The 16,895-nt window shown below is 45.7% G+C and overlaps 1 protein-coding gene across 1 annotated transcript; it reads right to left on the minus strand.

Annotated features, from left to right (window-relative positions):
* Positions 1–485: 485 nt before the first annotated feature.
* On the minus strand, positions 486–15,082 carry HSD11B1L (hydroxysteroid 11-beta dehydrogenase 1 like). Its single transcript, XM_084826214.1, has 8 exons — positions 14,911–15,082; positions 14,326–14,425; positions 13,576–13,702; positions 11,698–11,809; positions 7,078–7,169; positions 6,273–6,366; positions 4,050–4,215; positions 486–1,810 (listed from the first exon to the last, which is right to left on the minus strand). The coding sequence occupies exons 1-8, from the start codon at positions 14,978–14,980 to the stop codon at positions 1,618–1,620; spliced, it is 954 nt and encodes a 317-aa protein (XP_084682340.1). The 5' UTR covers positions 14,981–15,082; the 3' UTR covers positions 486–1,617.
* Between the last annotated feature and the right edge of the window lie 1,813 nt (positions 15,083–16,895).

The raw sequence follows: 16,895 nt of genomic DNA on the forward strand, positions 1-16,895 counted from the left end.
GGGCTTTTTCTTATCAGAGAGCACAGGCAGCTAGGAAGGCTGCAGAGTGATGAAGAGATGTGTAATAGAAAGGGAAATCACACACAACACCCTCAGCCACCTCGCAGGGATTAGATAAGCTCAAAAACACCCCCTAAATACATTCAAAATAAATTACAAAAAAACACCCTGATAATGAGGCAAAAAAATGGAACCCTCTTTCATGGGGGACAAAACCTTTCAGGACATTGGAGGCCAGGTTTTAGCACAGCACTAGCTCAATTCTGACTCCCTGCTGGAGCTGGACACACAACATCCCCCCTGCCCTCCACCCGCACACCTGCTACAGGGTTTTCAGGGAAATACTGGTATAAGCATCTACAGTGCCTTGCATAAGTATTCACCCCCCTTTGACTTTTCCACATTTGGTTGTGTTACAACCTGGAATTAAAATGGATTTAACTGCCAGTTTTACCATTTGATTTACACAACATACTTGACACTTTGAAGGTGCAAAATATTTTTATTGTGGCACAAAAGTTAATTAAACAAAAACAAACTGGCATTTGTCGGTTGCATAAGTATTCACCCCCGAGTCCATATTTTGTGGAAGCCCCTTTGGCAGCAATTATAGCTGTGAGTCTTTTGGGTAAGTCTCTACCAGCTTTGTGCATCTGGATCCTGCAATTTTTGTAAGGTCTGGCCATTCCTCTGAGAGAAGGTTACAACAGCTGGGATTGTTTAGCTTATAAAAAAGGAGGGTAAGGGGAGACATGATAGAGGTGTACAAATTATGCATGGTGTGGAGAATGTGGACAGGGAGACATTTTTCTCCCGTTCTCAAAATACTAGAACCCAAAGGGGTCATCCCATGAATTTGCTACCACCGGATGTAGCAATGGCCACCAATTTGGATGGCTTTAAAAGGGGGCTGGATAAATTCCTGGAGGAAAAGGCTATCAATGGCTAGGAGTCCTGATAGCTATGTGCTACGTCCAGTACCAGAGGCAGTGAGCCTGTGTGCACCAGTTGTTGGGGAACATGGGTGGGAGGGTGCTGTTGCGCTCATGCCCTGCTTCTGGGTTCCTGGTCGACAGCTGGTTGGCCACTGCATGAACAGAATGTTGGACTAGATGGACCTTGGTCTGATCCAGCAGGGCTCTCCTTATGTTCTTATGCCTGGCTTACAGAGTCCTGCAAGAGAGCACAGCCGGCTGGCTGAACCCTGAACAGTCACATCCGGGGGTGGGGGACCTGACTGTAGATAGCCAAGAAACTAAGACCCAACTGAGGAGGTCTTTTGTTACCACAGCTACTGCAGAGAGTAGGCACAGGCACTGCAAAGAGCATTGTCTTGACAGTGATCCTTAGACCAGGGGTGGGCAGCAGGTACATCTCCAGATGTTTTGAACTTCAGCTCCAACTAGCCCCTGCCAGCATGGCCAAAAGTCAGGAATGCTGGGAGGTGGCCCAAACCATCTGGAGATCTTCTGCCCAATCCTGCTTTAGACCAGCTTCCCCAACCACAGGCCCTCCAGATGTGCCAGGACTACAACTCCAGATGTGCCAGGACTACAACATCCCCAGCCAGGGAGTCACAGTCCTGGCCCATGTGGAGCACCCCTGTTGGAAAAGGCTCTATGTACTGGCAGGTTTGTGGCTGTAAAAGCTGCGTAGGATCCTGTCCCTGTGACCCGGGAACCAATCTCGAATCAAATACAGCACTTGGAGAGTCCAAGGGTAGAAGAGTTCCATCTTCCGGGTGGCTCCGCCCTTCACGATGGCCAGGGCAGCTTCGGAGGCTGGGGCAGCCGTTATGGTCACCAGGCCCCTAGGAGAGAACGAGCAGGATGGCAATCATTACTTATTTTATTTAAAATATCTGTATACCGCTCCACATCCAAAGATTTCGGAGCAGTGAACAGCAGGTAGGGTGAAAGAATAAAAAACATGTTAAAATAATTACTATTTTTTAAAAGGACCAGAGTTCTGATAAACCGAGTTCTGATAAAACCGCGGCCAGTCACTCCAGGAAGTCTTCCTGAAATAACAGTGTTTTCAGAAGGTGGCAGAAGCAGCACAATGTTGGTGCCTGCCTGACCTCAAAAGGCAGGGAATTCCACAGGAAGGGTGCCATCACACTGAAGGCTCTTCTCCTGGTGGGCTCCAATCGGGCCAAAGGACCCTGTGGAACCACCAGGAGCAAATGGAGAGAGACAGACAGATGGGGAGGGAGAGAGAGAGAGCGAGACAGTGCACAAGCGCTTTCACTGGGCACAGGACTTTACGGATCAACAGATTAAAAAGAAGAGAATTCCCTGCCCCCAAGTAGATTACAATTCACAAATCAGCCATTGACAGCGCTTGTCTAAATCACCATCTGTGGCTGCCATATTGAAGCATAAGAAACAACAGAGATAAGGATTCTGTTCCAGCAGCCATGCTGGAATCATAGACTCATGCAGCCAGAAAGAGCCTTGGAGGTCATCTAGCCCCCTGCCCAAAGCAGGGTGCAGCGACAGCATCCCTAACAGATGGCCGCCTGGTCTCTACTTAAATACCTCCAGCAAAGGAGAGCCCAGCACCTCCTGAGGTAGTCTACTCCCCTGCCAAACAGCCCTCGCTGTTAGAAGCTTCTCCTAATGTTTAGCCAAGGTTTGCTTCCCTGCAACTTCCACCCTTTGGTTTTAGTCCTGCCCACTGGAGCAACAGGGAACAACTCTGCTCTGTCTTCTGCATGACAGATAACTGAAGACTGCTCTCACATCTCCCCTCGGTCTTCTCTTCTCCAGGCTAAACATATCCAGCCCTTCCGACCTTTCCTCAGAGGACTTGGTTTCTAACACCTGTGCAACGTTCTGGTATACCTACTCTGGATCCACTCCAGTTTATCAATGTCCTTCTTAAAATGTGGTCCCTCGAACTGGAGGAAGGACTCCCAACACAGCCCAGCCAATGCAGAACAGAGTGGAACAATTACTTCTCATAATCTAGACACTATGCTTTGGTGAATGCAGCCTGTAGATTGCATTCGCTTTTAAAACAGCTGCATCATGTTCAGCTTGTGATCCGCTAAGACACCCAGGTCCTTTTTGCATGCAGTGCTGCCAAGCCAGGCCTCCTCCATGCCTCCTTGATTCTTTCTACCCATATTTATCTCTGCTGAAGAACTAAACATTCCATTTACAATGCGGATAACAGCAGGCATTTTGAAGAATTACTCAGAGAATAAAAGACTAGCCTTAGATAAAATCCCCTCCATCCCCTGAAGAAGCATATTTGGCACCCATGCATATCTTACTGTATTTTTTAAAAGATGCATCTGCAACATGTTTCATAACTTCAATGTGCTAGTCTCATGGATAAGTTATCTGTCATGCAAGGTGCTAAATTTGCAATGTGAGGATCTGTACCTCTGTATTTACTCATGCCCTATGAACTCTAAATTCCAGCTGTGGCAGGGATATTTGCTCATGAGAGGTTCAACCCAAGCCCGGTACCCCTCAAGCACAGTGCCCCAAGTGGTTGCCTGGGTTGGCTACCCCTAAGTCTGGCTTTTATTACTAGCAGCCAGAACAAAGCTATGGGAGGGATTTAGGCAAAAACTTTATGGTGGTTGTCAGGGCTGGCTCCAGATTACAGGAGGGGAGCAGCAAAGTGGACTCTAGTGCCCCCTCCATGCCTGATCAACAACTTGCTCACCTGACCGTGGGATTACTTGGCAGCGGCATTTGAGTCCAAGCAAACACCCCAATTTTAATTTATAGCAATGCCCTGGAGCATTGTGGGACATTTAAAATGGCAGCTAGCTTACCCCGCGGCCAGGAGACCAAGTGAGCCAAGTGGCAACATGAGTGGTCCTGCCAGAGGGTGACAGGAGCTGCTACCTGCTCTATTGGTCAGACAGAAGCCCTTTTCAGTTGATGGCAGCCATATCGCTATATGAGGTATTTACATTATAGCAGCCATGTTGGATTGCCCATTCGAAAGGGTAGCTTGCTGTTACTGAGGCTACAGATAAATACTGACCCTCACAGTCATTTGAATGATTCAGATCTGCCTGCATTCACCTCGTTTTGTTCAAGGCCGACTCCGTGTCAATCAAGCCAAGGATACAGAGAGTCACGCTCACATCTTTCTCCTGCATGGTGAGCTCCTGACGCAAGGATGAAAAAAAGCCGTCCAGGGCAAACTTGGTGGCAGAGTAGGAGGTTGTGAAAGGGGTCCCGATTTTCCCTGCAAAGAGATGATCAAGTTAAAGAGCAAGTCACCAGCTGCCGCTCCAAACAAAAAAAGCAAGTCGCCAGCTGCCGCTCCAAACAAAAAAAGCAAGTCGCCAGTTGCACCTTTATTTATTTATTACATTTCTATACTGCCCAATAGCCAAAGCTCTCTGGGTAGTTTTCAACAATTAAAACCATAAAATACAGTATAAGATATATTATAAATTTTTAAAGCATAAAACTACAGTATAAAATGAAGCAAAAACCAGAATAAAATCTAGCAGCAATGTAGAGATTTACAATACAACTACAGATTTAAAAGAATAGAGGTAAAAGACTAAAATGCCTGGGAAAATAAAAAGTCCTTCACCTGGCACCAGAACGAGCACAATGCTGGCACCAGGCAAGCCTTTCTACAAAACAAATTTAGAAAAAAGAGAGTTGCTAGGTGCATCTTAAAAAAATCAAGTCACTAACTGCAATTTGGGGTTATTTATGAGAGTTAAGGTGCAACAGGTCACTGAAGTGATGTATCATTTTGAGGCCAACAAAGGTTTTTATAGCCAAACAATGGAAAAGCCATAAATGTTGGTCCTTAATAAAATGTATGGAACTCACACACGCTGTGCAGTTCCAAGAAGGGAGAAATAAATGGTTGGGGAAGTTCAAGATAATACAGAATTCTGGTCAGTACCAGAGGAGATCACAGTGAGGCCAATATGGTAAACAGCTGAGCAGAGATTGTAACAGGATGAAAGATGGCTGGTAGAGCTCTGCATTAGATTTGTCCGAAGTCCGAGCAGAATCAGGCCTCTTCGAACCTTTTCTGGAGATTCCTGAGGTGAAGTGGGCTTCCCTCCAAGTAGGCCAGAACTGAACCCGGACCCTGAACAAGGCTTCATTTGGGCTTTGGAAAGGCAGACAGTGTCTCCCCCAAACAGTGTCTTTTGCTTTTGTTTCTCTTAAATGCTGATGAGGTGGGGGAAGGGAAAGGGGTTGAGTGACTGACAGATCCACCTTCTAATCATAAGGCCTGTGTTACTAGGGGCTCTCCAATCGCAGTGCTGTGGGGAGGGAAAGGCCGGGGCCATGAGATGGCCAACTAGGTTTTACTATTTAAAAAAGCCTTAAACTGGTTTTCAGTCATAACTCACTAACTGCTGCACCTATCCTTCTGAAACTTTGCAGGTTCCTTGCCTGAAAACACCTCTATAATAGAAGACATTTTCATACAAATTGCCCCCAAAGCCACAGGGGGAAGGACAGCCTCTGAATTAAGGTCTGAGTCAAATCTTGTGTGTCATTTGTATAAGGGGTTGCTCAAAATATCTGGTGATGCTTCAGAAGCTACACTAGACGTTTCTTGGGGCAAGGACCCGTGTTGTGTTTATCTCTCCATAGCACCATGTACACTGAAGACACTACAAGATCAGCCACCACCACCAAGTGGGAGCTACAACAAAATTTTGCAGGATATCTTCACCTACTACCAGGAGTGCTCCTGCTCAGGGTTCCAGCCAAATAGCCAGGTTAGAATATTGTTAGGGGCTCAAGGAAGCCAGTTCACTCCCTCCTATCCCCACATAGTTGCCTGGGTTTTTTTTTGTCTGACAGACATTCAACATTTTCTGGCTCCTGCGCAGTGAGCATGCTCAGTCCTCATTGGACTGGGGTGTTTTGGGGTGGTGGGGAGAGAAATGGTTGTTTCCCTTTGGTGCTTTTTAAAAAAGAGTTGCTTGTTTTTCTGTCAACCTTGGTTTCCCTGAACATGCCGATACCTCCTTCTTGTTTCGCAGTGGCCCCACTTTGGTTCCGTTGCTGTCGGCACCCAGCACCTGCATTCGCTATTAGAGGGAGTGACAGATAAGGAACCTATGAGGTTTCATTTTCAATCCCATTCCTAACTGTGAACAAGTCCCACTTTATTGGCCAATGTTAACCAAGAGGTTTTTTTTATCCACGATCCTTTGGGACAAAAACTGCCTCACCATGACGCCTCAGACTCAGTCTAGTCCTGCTGCATGCTGGGAATCACAGTCTTCACAAACCACAAACCAGCATGTCACTCACCTGCAAGGGAGGAGACGACTATGAGAGATCCTTTACTCTCTGTCAAGGCAGGGAGAGCTGCTGATGCTATAGCAACGTAGCTAAGGAAATTTACCTGGAACAAAAGAGGAAAAAGGGCAACTGTGAAGTCATGAGTGAGGAACGAGTCATGAATGGGGATCTGTTTGTTTGTTTATTTATTTATTTATTGCATTGATACCCCACCTTTTTCCCTCTTGCAAGGAACCCAAGGCAGCTTACATTCTCCTCCTCCTCCTCTCCATTTTATCCTCACAACAACAACCCTGTGAGGTGGGTTGGGCTGAGAGTCTGTGACTGGCCCAAAGTCACCCAGTGAGCTTCCATGGCTGAGTGGAAACTAGAACCCGGATCTCCCAGCTCCCAGTCCAACACTCTTGCCACTACACCACACTGGCTGTCTGTTGAGGACAGGGTGAAAGGGAAGGTCACCATTAGACAACCAACCAACACCAAGCAACTGTAGACATATACTACTCCCTCTAATGCCAAATAAAGGTGGTGAGTGCCAACAGGAGTGGAGCCAAAAGAAAAGCAAGAGGGAGGTAACAGCGTATGTGGGGGAACTATGATGTTTGCAGAATTACTTTTGTTAAAAAAGATCAAGCCCAAGAGAGCAACCCTCCAGAAAAATTAATATTAAAAAGGTACTTCTGTGCCACCTTTCTGAGTGCCATTCCCTCAGCCAGCAATGCAAATGGTACAATCCTGGATCTAGTTCTGAACAGGGCAGGGGAGGGAGGGGGATTCTGTAAGGCATAACTGCAGAAAGGCTCCCACATCACACCTGCATGAGCCAGCGAGTATGGTCCACATCTCCAACCCACATTGTGAAAGGGGTCCAGCCGATATGGTTGAGAACCACATAATCCAGGCCCCCTAAAAGCAAAAGAAATGTATGAACACATAAGACCATCTCATCCAGGTTACATTAACAGGACATCCCAACCCACACACGTTGGGTTGTTGGTGGTTAAACATCCAAAGTTAACCTATGATTTGTTCTTATTTAGCCCACACAAAACCCAAAGTGTTCGGGTTCGGACATCAGGCTAACAACCTATGAATGGGGCACTCCACACATCTCTGGCAAATCATGGCTTAATCAATCCCCAATTTGCCAATGTTACATGAAAACTAGCCCGATGACAAGCCAGATTTCAACAAACCACACTATGGTTTAACATTCTGTGTGAACCAGGCCACAGAGTCAGTTGGTTGGTCTGTGTTGCCCATATGCTGGGTGAGGTGGGTTTTCCCAGAACATTTAGAATTGAAAAACTTTCTCGGAAACTTGTTCTGTTTTCCTAAACTGATGGCTGTCTGATGGAGTGTGTATATTTGACTTACATTTAGAACTAGGGGGTGGGGAGTATGTCATGTTAGTTTTATGTCCTATGCAGATAACTGACTTTTTTATTTTTCCAATACCCCAAAGGAGCTGACCTAAAATACTTGATTTAGGCTGCAATCCTATACTCACTGACCCATCAATGGGACTAACCTCTGGGTATAGGAATGCACTGTATGGGAATATATAGGAATGCACAATAAAAATATATCAAATGGTAGTGAAGCTAGGGTGGTTTAAATGTGTTTATATAAAAACATTCAAAGGTTTATTTGAATGAAATTATTTTCTTTGGAACAGTTGTATACTTTTTAAAACTGGACAACTCAAAAGCATGTGAACTTCTTGAGCTTAAGGAAAACAAGTGACAGCACTGTAAACTGTTATCATACTAAGTAAAGTTTACTAATAAAAGTTGAAAAAAAACATGCCAACTTTAAGAAATGTGCAAATAAATATTTGTGCTTCCTAGGAATAGCAGCCTGAAATAAATTAACAAAATCTGACACATGTTTACTCAGACGTAAGTCCTAAGGTTACAATCCTATACCCACTTACCTAGGAGTAAGCCCCAGTGAACTCAATGGGACTTACTTCTGAGTAGACTTGTATAGGATCGCATTGAGAAATTTTGTTTTTTTAGATTTGACTAGTGTTGTATCCATTCCAATAGCCCAGCTTGACTATTTTTATATCCTTTCATTGGCCATGTTCAGACATACCACTAAACCATAATTTACCCCCTACCTTCATCCCTGGGAAAATTCTGGAGCAAATGATAAAGCAATCCACCTGGAACCACCTTGAAAACAATGCACTAATTTCTCGAGGCCAACATGGATTTGTCAAAAACAAGTCCTGCCAGACAAATCTGATCTCATTTTTTGATCAAGTCACCTCCCTTGTGGACTGTGGGAATGCTGTAGACATCATATACCTCAACTTCAGCAAAGCTTTCAACAAAGTGCCCCATGATCTCCTGATGTGCAAACTAGCTCAAAGTGGGCTAGATGAAACAACGATCCGGTGGATCCACAGTTGGCTACAGAATCGGACTCAAAGGGTGCTTATCAATGGGACCTTCTCAAACTGGGGAGAGGTAACGAGTGGGGTACCGCAGGGCTCAGTCCTGGGCCCAGTGCTCTTCAACGTTTTTATTAAGGACTTGGAGGAGGAGGTGCAGGGAATGCTGATCAAATCTGCAGATGACACAAAATTGGGAAGGATAGCTAATACTTTGGAAGACAGAAACAAAATTCAAAGTGATCTGGATAGGCTGGAGCGCTGGGCAGAAAACAAGAGAATGACATTTAATAGGGACAAATGCCAAGTTCTGCACCTAGGAAAAAGAAACCAAATGCACAGTTACAAGATGGGGGATACGTGGCTCAACCACACTACAAGCGAGAAGGATCTTGTGTTCTCAATCACAAGCTGAATATGAGCCAACAAGGTGATGTGGCTGCAAAAACGGCCACTGCTCTTTTGGGCTGCATTCACAGAAGCATCGCTTCCAAATCCCGGGAAGTACTAGTTCCCCTCTACTCAGCACTGGTCAGGCCTCATCTGGAGTACAGTGTCCAGTTCTGGGCACCACACTTTAAGAAGGATGCAGACAAACTGGAGAGGGTTCAGAGGAGGGCAACGAAGATGATCAGGGGACTGGAAACAAAGCCCTGTGAGGAGAGACTGAAAGAACTGGGCATGTTTAGCCTTGAGAAGAGAAGACTGAGAGGAGATATGATCGCGCTCTTCAAGTACTTGAAAGGTTGTCACAGAGAAGAAGGCCAGGATCTCTTCTTGATCATCCCAGAGTGCAGGACACGGAATCATGGGCTCAAGTGACAGGAAGCCAGATTCCGGCTGAACATCAGGAAAAACCTCCTGACTGTCAGAGCAATACGACAATGGAACCCATTACCTGGGGAGGTGATGGGCTCTCTCACACTGGAGGCAATCAAGACGAGGCTGGACAGCCATCTGTCAGGGATGCTCTGACCTGGATTCCTGCATTGAGAAGGGGGTTGGACTCGATGGCCTTGTAGGCCCTTTCCAACCCTGCTATTCTATGATTCTATGATCACCACCATCTGAGCCATAAGGAGGGACTGGAAGTGGTCCCTTCTGATTTCAATTAACCATAGTTTAGTGTGTTGTCCAAATCGTAAACTGTGGTTAATGTTAACTGTGGTTTGTTTAAACAAGCTAGCTTCAGAACCCATTTGTCTGACCATACTTAACATTAACCACAAATTGTCAGGTTGGGACAACATGACAAGCTGCGGTTAGTCTAAACCAGAAGCCAAAGCTTCTAAATTCCTGTTTGGGTTCATGTCAAAGGTGTTGCACTGGAGAAGGAGTCCAAGGTTAATTCTCAGAACACTAAACTATGGCTTAGCCGTAACATCCAAACTAGCCCACTATGTCATTAATGAGTGTTATGAAACAATGGGTGTTTTGTTTTAAACAGGGAAATTTGATGCAGGAAAATGTAGCATGGAAAAATTTCCAACATGTTCTCCATTCTGGAAAATTTTCTACCCCACAGCACTGGCATTGCCTACTCCAACCAGTGGTAGTTCTCACAAATCTTGAGCAGAGAGGTCTCTTTCACGGCCCTTTAGCTTGTGAGTGAACCTGCGGCCTTCTGCATGCAAAGCGTCTGCTCTGTGACTGGGCCACGGGCGCAGAATGCACTTAGCTTTCGCCACCCCATCGTTCTTAACTTTTTATCTCCCTTACTGCCCTACAATTCTCTACTCCATATTCTTCACCACCAAGTATATCCTCCTCAGGAGCAGGGACTATCCCTGCTCTTTTTCTTTTTGCTTATGTAACTCTGTAAAGCTCCATGTACATCACTGGCGCTTGGCGTTTCCATCCTACTATTTCCCTCTATTTCCAATGTTCAGGCGGCGTGTGCCATTCCTTATGTAGCCAAAACAGCCCCATCTGCACACCAGAAGGAAGCATCAGCAGCACTGGGGGAACTTCTTCACATAGCGCAGAATTAAACTATGGAACTCGCTACCGCAGGATGTAGCGATGGCCACCCATTTGGATGGTTTTAAAAGGGGGGTGGACAAATTCCTGGAGGAGACTATCGATGGCTGGTAGTCCTGATGGCTATGTGCTGCCTCCAGCACCAGAGGCAGCGAGCCTATGTACCCTAGCTGCTGGAGAACATGGGCGGGAGGGCGCTGTTGCACTTGTGTCCTGCTTGTGGGTTCCTGGTGGACAACTAGTGGGCCACTGTGTGAACAGAATGCTGGATGAGATGGACCCTTGGTCTGATCCAGCAGGGCTCTTCTGATGTTCGTAACACTGAAGCTTGCAGAATTACAAAAAAAAATCATTAAGGATTTTCTTTTTTAAGGAGGGGAAGAAAGACCAAGACAGCACAGTGAGGACCAAGGGCCCCCACCAAAGGAATTTATGTGGGTGGCTGCGAGGAAGAAGGCTTTCTCAGTTGTGGCGCCCACACTTTTACCGTTTTAGTTGCAGCACCAACATTTTTATATTTTCAGCACCAGGCAAAGACCTTTCGTTTCTCCCAGGCATTTTAGAGTTTAGCGTTTTTTTTTTCACTTTTATGGCTGCATTTATATATTTTATATTTATTCCTGTTCTGTTTGTTTTATATTTTACGGTTTTCAATTGTATTTTAATCCTTTTGTTTTTATGGGCAAATACTGCATTGCATTCCTGTAATTTTTCTAATCCACTCAGAGAGTGTCAGTTATTGGGTGGATTAAAAATAAAATAAATTAATTAAACTATGCACGTTTAGACAGAAAAAAAGTCCTACAGTGCTGGGAATTGTAGGACTTTTCCCTGTCTACACATGCATAGGATTGCTTTCTAAATCAATTGAAGAAAGAAAGAGTGCTCAGCAGAGACAAAATGCTTGACTGACTGTTGGGAAGTGGAGAGTAGAAAAACCGAATGTGGAATGGAGTATTTTGGAGAAAGGCAGGGCTGACTGGCTGGCAACCCAAAAGGAACAGTCCCAAACTGCAATATTTTGCTGCATAGCTCCACTTGTAAGTTACTAACCCAGGTGTTCCAATGCAAACTGAACCAGCTTTTCAGGCTCTGCTGGAGAAGCCATGTCAGCAGGGAAGTAGAAGATTTTCTTTGCTCCCAGCTCCAGACATTTCTCCATCACCTCAGTGGAAGAAGAGAAGCAAGGAGGATTTTTAAAGAAAACCCAAATGAAACAAATTAAAGAATTCATTTTTTAACTTTCTAAGAATAAACATCAATATGCGGATGACACTCAGCTCTACCTCTCATTCAAATCTTCACCAAGGTTGGCCGTAGAATCCCTGTCCAAATGTCTGGAGACGGTGAGTGGCTGGATGGGGAGGAATAAGCTGAAGCTCAACCCTGACAAGACCGAGGTACTTTTGGTGGGAGACAAGAGGAAGCTGGGGGATGTTGACCTGGTGTTGAATGGGGTACAGCTACCCTTGAAAGACCAGGTCCGCAGCCTGGGGGTCATTTTGGACTCCCAGCTGTCCATGGAGGCTCAGGTGTCAGCTGTGAGCCGGACAGCGCTGTATCAACTCCATCTGATACGGCGGCTGCGCCCCTACCTTCCCGACCATCTGCTCCCATCAGTAGTACATGCCCTGGTCTCCTCTCGTTTAGACTACTGTAATGCGCTCTACGTGGGGTTACCCTTGAAGACGGTTCGGAAACTGCAGCTGGTACAGAACGCGGCGGCTCGCCTGATTAAAGGCAGCCGCCGGCGAGATCACATCACTCCAGTGCTGAAGGAGTTGCACTGGTTACCAGTTGTTTTCCGGGCCAAATTCAAGGTGTTGGTTTTGACCTTTAAAACCCTATATGGTTCCGGCCCAGCCTATCTTAAGGAGCGCCTCCAGCAACACCAGACAGGCCGCTTAACAAGATCAGCCTCGGATGGCCTTCTCTCTGTCCCATCAGCCAGGACAGCTAGACTGGTGGGGACGAGGGAGAGGGCCTTCTCTGTGGTGGCCCCCACTCTGTAGAACTCCCTCCCTAGGGAACTCCGTCATGCCCCCTCTTTAATGAGCTTCCGTCGTGCATTAAAAACGTGGTTGTTCAGGCAGGCATTTGGGGTGGGTTAGGGTATTTTTTTAAAAAAAAATTATGGTAAAATTTTATTGTTTTAAATTGTTTATGGTGGGTTGTACATCGCCCAGAGTGGCTGGGTGACCAGTCAGATGGGCGATTAATAAATTTAATAAATAAATAAATAAATAAACACACCAAAGCTGCACTCTCAGCCATGCTTACTTGTAAGTCCCACTGAACCGATGTGTACCTGAATACAGATATATCTGACTGCGCTGCAAGAGCGTGTTTCTGGGCACAGCAGATCGAAAGCTGAAAGGTTCTCAACTCTAGGAAGTCTAGCCTTATCCCAGGCAGGCTATTTTTCCACATGCAAGGTGTTTGTTTTCTCCATGGGGGAACCAGTCAACCATGTGTGCAAAAAGAGACATTAAATCTACAGCCTAAGGTGGCACAGTACAGAAAAAGACTGTAAGGACATAAAAAAACAGCCCTACTTGACCAGACTGAACTTGCATCTAGACTAGTGCACAGTTTCTGACAGTGGCCAGCCCTGGGAAGTTTGCAAGCAAAGCAAAATTACTGCATTTTCTATTCAGTGCCTTGGAATACAGAACCTCTATTTAGGAGTCACGGCCAAGAGTAGTTGATAAATCAATTTATCTAATGCAGCCATTCCCAACCTGGCCCCTTCCAGATGTGTTGGACTACAACTCCCATCAACCCAGCCAGCTCTATTGGTCAGGCTGATGGGAGTTGTAGTCTAACACATCTGGAGGACACCAGGTCAGGAATAGGTGTTCTAATGCCTTCTTAAAAGTTGCTGTACATCTTCTTTCTGTCCCTGAACTTCAAATTTGCCTCCGTGCTTACTTTCCGCAGCACTGCCTCCTTCCTGGCTGTCAGGACAATCTGGGCCCCAAATCTGGCATAATGATAGGCCATCTGTTCCCCGATCCCAGTGCTCGCACCAGTCACAAGAACACGAGCTCCAGAGAGGCTAAGTGGCAGAGAGATTGAGAGAGACAGAGAGCGAAATGAGACACTGGCTGGTCAGAAACCAACATGGGTAAAGGTAACCAACTGAATGATAAAGATGCATTGCAACAGCAGCCATTGCATGGGATTAAAGGACTTCCACTGCTCTCATTTCCCTTTTAAAGCCCTGCTTGAGACCTTAGCTCCTCCAGCTTTATTACCCTCGGCAACCCCAAACTCTCCTCTTCCTTTAAATCACCCATTGCTGCCCCCTTCTCTCAAAACACCCCAGCCCTCATGCTACCTTTAAGGCACAATCTAGTGCATGTTTAGATAGAAAAAAGCCCTACAACTCCCAGCATTCCCCAGCCAGCACTGAGCCACTGAGTATGTGTGTTTTAAGATCACGTGTGGAAATCTATCTCTAGATCACTCTTTCTTTAATGCAGTGAACGAACTGAAGCAACAAGGATGCAGCATACAATTACATTCCAATTTACTGAATTTAAGCACCGAGAATATTCTGACATGTTACAGCAGACTTCTCTTTTACGAATATCTGCTTTGCCTGGGTTGTTCTTTCTTTTTTAAATTGTGTGTGTGTAGGGGTGGTGGTAGTGGTATTTTTTAACACTTGATCCTCACCTACTTGGGTCAAAAGTATCTCTCCAGAAGAAAGCCATAAAACCGACCACGATGGCAAGCCCACACAGCAGCAAATGCAGGAACCTCATCTTTGCCTTTTCTGCAGAAAAAGTAAGGCACAGAGGAGAAAATTGGCACTAGCAGGAGAATGGAAAGGTGGGGGAAGAGGGGCAGTTAGGGGAAAAAGCAAAGTCCATTGGCAAGATCAGAACTTTAAAGTAGCACCACCTTGGGTAAACATGGAGGAGGTGGAAGGGGAGTGCAGATCGTGTTTACTTGGGAGTGAGCCCACTGAACACATTAGGACTTACTTCTGAGTAAACCCTGCAGGGGATTGCACTCTGAAGTCATAGTTCTACTACTTATCTTAATTATTTGCATCTTAAGATATTTGCATACCAGTCTTCATACGACATATCTCAGGGAGGGATGTTTTCACAATAAAATATAATTACAGACTTATTTTTTTAAAACACACACAAAACCTACCCACAACAAAAGCACTTTCCAAATTCAGCTGAATGGGGAACTCAAATTCAGAGTTTCAAATATAATCCCAGCGCTTTAAATCCTACAGCTACTTACCTGGGTGGAAGCCCCCTTGATCACAGTTGATGTAATTCTTTCCCCAGGTCCCAATAGGGCTCTCAAGCATTTAGCTCCAACTGGACTGGTGTCCTTTGGTTGCAAAATAAATAAGTGAAATCTAAGCACGACGCACACACAGCAAATCTCGCCTTACATCCCATGTTTGTATAGCACACACACCATCACACATCCAATAAGCTTGCAAAATTAAAAACACTCCCACTCAATCAGGTCTCTCCTCTCCCTCCTTTGTGCCAAGGAGTACCAGCTGCTCCTTTGAAACAGAAGCCCCTTTAAGGAGCGGAGCAAGGAGGAATAGCCAGAGAGCTGAGGGAAGACTTGATTGGGAAGGCCAGGTGATTTCACCTACACTCTAATCAAAGGCAGAATCACAGAGATATTCAGTGGAGAGCAGCTTTCCCCCACTTGGTGCCCTCCAGATGTTTTGGATTTCCCCAATGCCACCTATTCTATCTTGATTTGCACAATACAACAGCATAGGTCCCTTGTCACTAGTTTATTAAGATTTTCCAACCACTGTCAGGCTGCAAAGCCACATTTACTTGGGAGCAGTGGAAGCTGGTCTCTCTGAATCCGCTTTGAGTTTCAGTCAGAAGTCTAAAGGAGCTATCCAAGGGGGTGAACCCAACCCCCAAACTAGGTTTGGCACCTTGGATAGCTCCTTTAGAGTCGTGACTGAAACTCAGAGGGGATGCACAGCCCCACTGACATTGGAGCCATCAGCCTCCACTGCTTGGGAGTAAGTCCCATTGAACTCACATCCATCCATTAATTCAAAACTTGTTTAAAGCACACGTCATCCACAACAGACCTAGGGCAGCGTGCATAAAATTATAATAAGGCAAATATAGCACACAACAATAAAATTATGTCTGAGTGGGTATGCACTGGTTTGAGGTATGCGTGTTTCGGAGGGAGGCAAACGTTTAGGGCACAATCCTATACATGTCTACTCAGAAGTAAGTCCCGTTGCATTCAATAGGATTTACCCCCAGGTTGGTGGGTATAGGATTGCAGCCTTAGATCTTCATCTGACAATCATAATAATAAACCAGGGATGGGGAACTTGGTGCCCTCCAGATGTTGTTGGGACTTCAACTCCCATCAGCCTAAGCCAGCATGACTAATGGCCAGGGATAATGGGAACTCCAGGATCTAAAGGTCCACAGTCTCCCCACCCCCTAAATTAAACAAATAAAACAGGTTACTACATTTAAGGAGCAACCCTAACCACGTAGGACAGAAAAAGAAGTCCTACAACTCCCAGCATTCCCCATGCTGGCTGGAGAATACTGGGAGTTGTAGTCCTTTTTTCTGTCTAGACATGCATAGGATTGTGCCCTTAACCAAGAGAATATACATTTTCAAAAATACTTTTTTTTTTTTTAGAGTAACAACACTAAAGGTAAATTCCTGAAAATACACACACAAAGGAATCAAGAACGAAAGTCTGCAAAACTAGAGGAAAAAACGCATACATTTGCAAAGCTTCACTAAATAAAGGCAAAACTTTGCAAACTTGGGCGTTGGAAGGAACACTTTTACATCCCGTCCATTAGAAATCAAGAATGGGAGTTTGCAAAATCAAAGAGAAGAAAAGGCAATAAACAGGAATATTTTATGCTTAAAAGTCTGCAAACATCAGATACGACAAGCCGTTTTTATTCTGCAGGAGAACGAAGCCCGCGCATGCGCCTTCTACCTCCCGCGCCCGACAATGGGAGAAGAGGCCCGCGCATGCGCCTTCTACCTCCCGCGCCCGACAATGGGAGACGAGGCCCGCGCATGCGCAGAACGGCTCGGCAATTCGGTACAAGCCGCCATGACAGTGACTGTGGGAAGAATTAAAATTAAAGCCCTCAGTTTTTCCCTCGGAACGGCGTGAGGGCGGATGTACGTATATCTCCGCACTTAGTCACGGCCCTTCGCCCTCTCATCCTTTCCGGCTCCGCCTCAGGGAA

The sequence above is a fragment of the Heloderma suspectum genome, chromosome Z, assembly GCF_057233095.1.
Source record: "Heloderma suspectum isolate Gila_16-S chromosome Z, 16-S_ref, whole genome shotgun sequence".
Classification (NCBI taxonomy): domain Eukaryota; kingdom Metazoa; phylum Chordata; class Lepidosauria; order Squamata; family Helodermatidae; genus Heloderma; species Heloderma suspectum.

Coding starts and splice junctions, on each gene's coding strand:
- HSD11B1L (XM_084826214.1), bottom strand. CDS start 14,980: ATGCTTGAGAGCCCTATTGGGACCTGGGGAAAGAATTACATCAACTGT. Junction 14,426..14,910: donor TCAAGGGGGCTTCCACCCAG/GTAAGTAGCTGT, acceptor CTTTTTCTGCAG/AAAAGGCAAAGATGAGGTTC. Junction 1,811..4,049: donor TCGGCCTTGAACAAAACGAG/GTGAATGCAGGC, acceptor GTTCTCTCCTAG/GGGCCTGGTGACCATAACGG.